At 35.8% G+C, this 3,154-nt stretch overlaps 1 protein-coding gene across 1 annotated transcript in view; it reads left to right on the top strand.

Moving 5' to 3' along the window:
- Pex7 (peroxisomal biogenesis factor 7) overlaps positions 1–1,987 on the top strand; it is a 96,827-nt gene extending 94,840 nt beyond the window's left edge. Inside the window, exon 10 of the mRNA XM_008822053.2 lies at positions 1,518–1,987. Coding sequence (XP_008820275.1) covers positions 1,518–1,586 — 69 coding nt within the window. The 3' untranslated portion in view covers positions 1,587–1,987. The remainder of the gene's footprint in view (positions 1–1,517) is intronic.
- The last annotated feature ends 1,167 nt before the right edge of the window (positions 1,988–3,154 follow it).

Raw genomic sequence — 3,154 nt, 5'->3', positions numbered from 1 at the left:
TAAAAAAGATCTCCATTTCATTTTAGAATATATTGTTCCTTGCAGAAAGACTCATTGTTTTTGCTACTAATACTGAGATGTTGGCGCATGCAACTCTAATTTGTATGTATCTGATTATTACTAGCCATAATTGGTTGCACTTGGATCCTTGGTGCCTGTGTATGTCTATAAAGTCATCGGGAAAAATATCTTTTAGGCCAGCCACAGATAAGTAATATAGGAAATTAAGAGTCATGTCTTGACTTCAGACCTTGGATTAAAGGGGAAGGTGCTGCCTCTTTGAGGTGGGTGGTCTTCATGAGCAACTCCCCCAAGCACCGTGTGGTATGGTACCAACCTTGGAGACTCTGGAACCTCTTGTTAGTTTAGTAAAATGCTGTGGGTTTTTTTTTTAATATTTTTTATTGTAAACTTACTTAACATTTGTGGAGCTAAAACAAATGATTCAGTTAGCTGATGGAGAAATGAAATAATTATTTGCATGAATTTGGAGCAATTTATTCATAATTCTTTATCATTATACTTTTGGATCTTTCTTGTAGATTTAGAACATTTGCTGATTTAGTGGACTTGACATTTGTTAATATTTGTTTGTAAAATTTAGTGGACTTGACATTTGTTAATTATTATAAGCCCTGAACAATAAGAAATTGGGTTGGAAGGAATTGCATACAGACTCAGAAACATAATTTATAGATGCCTTGTGCTAGACACCTAAGTCTCATTTCTTTGAATCTTTCCTCTGTAATAGTTGATGCTCATCTGAAAGTCCCAATGCTTGAAAAAAATGAAGTTAGTGGTGAATTAATATAACTATCTTTGTGTCCCATAGTACAGAAACTTACTGCAAGATTAGGCAAGTACTGATTGACAATTTGCCTTTTTTGCAAAATTTTTTTAGTGAAGGCACCTAGTAGATTTAAGTGCTGGTTCCAACTCTGCTCTTTCAGTTGGAATGCCGTGACAGTGTGACTTCTGACATCAGCACCATGGAATGGGACAGTGCTCTTCAAGTCTCTAGAGCATGTTCCATACTCAACCTCAAATGAGCATTCTGTGGCACAGAGAGCTGTGCAGTGTCCATCTACCCACACCCAGCTTACATTTTCCGATGTGTATTCGAATCTTTTCAGATATTGTGCCCATGATGCTTTGTTACTTTCACCCTCTTCCTTTACTGTCAGAAAAAAAAAAATTATGTTGTCTGTTGTACAAATAGTCTTCTCAGGCTACAAATGCATCTTTTCAGCATTTGTCACAGGAGGTAAGGGATTATGTAGCTCCCAAGTGGGGAAGTAAATGCTTGTAGGCAACTTCAGTCAATTGGAAGCAATCCCTAAAGTTTATGCTTAAAAGGGAAATAGACTTTTGTCAAAAACAGATCTCTATGTCTTTATTATTTAAAAATATGCTCACTATATGAGCTACCACACATTAAGTGACTCAGGCTTGATCTGCTGTTAGGCTTGAAGCTCTGTCCTCCATCATGTGTTTCTTACTTGGCTTTTGTTTTGTAGGTAGCTGACTGTTCCTGGGATGAGACGATAAAGATATATGATCCTGCTTCTCTTGCAATTCCTGGTTAAGATGCCTGCTCTGTTCAGAAACAAGGATTTTGACTGATGAGCCACTTAACAGCAAAAAAATTTACTATTCAAAGCTTAGACGTTAGGCTTTTATATGCTATTTAGATTTCAAAAATTCCAAAGGTACTTTGAAATTAGTTTTAAGGCAGCTGATCAAGACTTTGAATCATATCATAAGCCTGGTCCATAAGCCATATTTCCTAAAATCCTAAGGAATAATTGATGTTATGATATATCATATAAAGTCTATTAAAATATTTTCTATGTATTGTAAAATGGACTAAAATATGGGAGGTCAGCAGTTTACATGGATAGTAATATATTTCATTTTTAATTTGTCATTTTGATGTAAAATATAATCACCACTATTGATAAAAATAAAAATTAACTGCATTTCTTGATCATGTATCATTTTATGATATTCCAACAAGACTGCTTTTTAAAAACTATATATGAATGTAATATATTTAATGAAGATATAGGTATCATTTATATATGGTCTCTAATACAGATTTAAATTATTCAGTAGTTATGTATCAAACATGCAGTGTGTACCTAACGTATACACTGAATGAAATTATCTCAAGGACTCACACTAGGCTTTAAGATTATGGCATAGTGTGAATTAACAGCTTATTTTGTTTATACAAAACCTTTTATATATATATATATATTTATGACTATATTTTTCTCTCACTTCTTCACCACCCAAATTACTCAGACATGATGGCATGTACCCATAATCCTAGCACTTGGGAGGCAGAGGCAGGAGGATTGCAAGTTTGAGGCCAGCTGGGCTACCTAGTGAGATCCTGTCCCTCCCCACACAAGTGTCAGAGCTCCTTCCAGGGCTTCTAACTATTGCCCTCAAAAGCAGCTTTAAATAACACTAAAAATTGTACTCTTTGCTACTGCCCTTAATCTCCTTGAAAAATTTGTAGTGACTAAAAAAGAAAGGTTAAAGGGGAAAAATTAGTAAAACAAAATGCTTTCCAGAGCACTTAAGTTTTTATATATCTAGCATGCTATAAATGGCATAACTTTTAAGTTTTTGAGAATTCAAAAAGATTTATTTATTTTGTTGGGGCAGGTCTGGTACCACTGTGTACATATAGAAGTTGGAGAACAACTTGAAGGAGTCAGTTCTCTCCTGCCATGTTGATCAGGGAAGTGAATCCAAGTAGTCAGACTTGGTGGCAAGTGCCTTTACCTGCTGAGCCATCTTGCTGACCCTTAAGTTCTTGAGAATTTTCTAAAAGATTTTATCTGTGTGAATATTTGCTTCCATGTATGTATATATACCACATATGTACCTGGTGCCTACAGAAGCCAGAAGAGGGTGTTAGATCCCCTGAACTGGAGTTCTAAATGGTTGTGAGTCATCATTTCAGTGCTGGGAACTGAACCCAGGTCCTCTGTAAGAGCAGCAAGTGCTTTCAACTGCTGAGCTGTTTCTCCAGCCCCCAATTTTTAGGAATCTTTAAAGAAAGAAGTATGTTTGGAATAATCCCAAGCATAGGTTACCTATTTTTGAGTATTTGGTCAGTGGGGTTCTACAGACTCCCCTC

The sequence above is a fragment of the Nannospalax galili genome, unplaced genomic scaffold, assembly GCF_000622305.1.
Source record: "Nannospalax galili isolate Female #2095 unplaced genomic scaffold, S.galili_v1.0 scaffold186, whole genome shotgun sequence".
Classification (NCBI taxonomy): domain Eukaryota; kingdom Metazoa; phylum Chordata; class Mammalia; order Rodentia; family Spalacidae; genus Nannospalax; species Nannospalax galili.
Note: the sequence above shows the minus strand (reverse complement) of the source record. Positions and strands in the feature narration are given on the sequence as shown.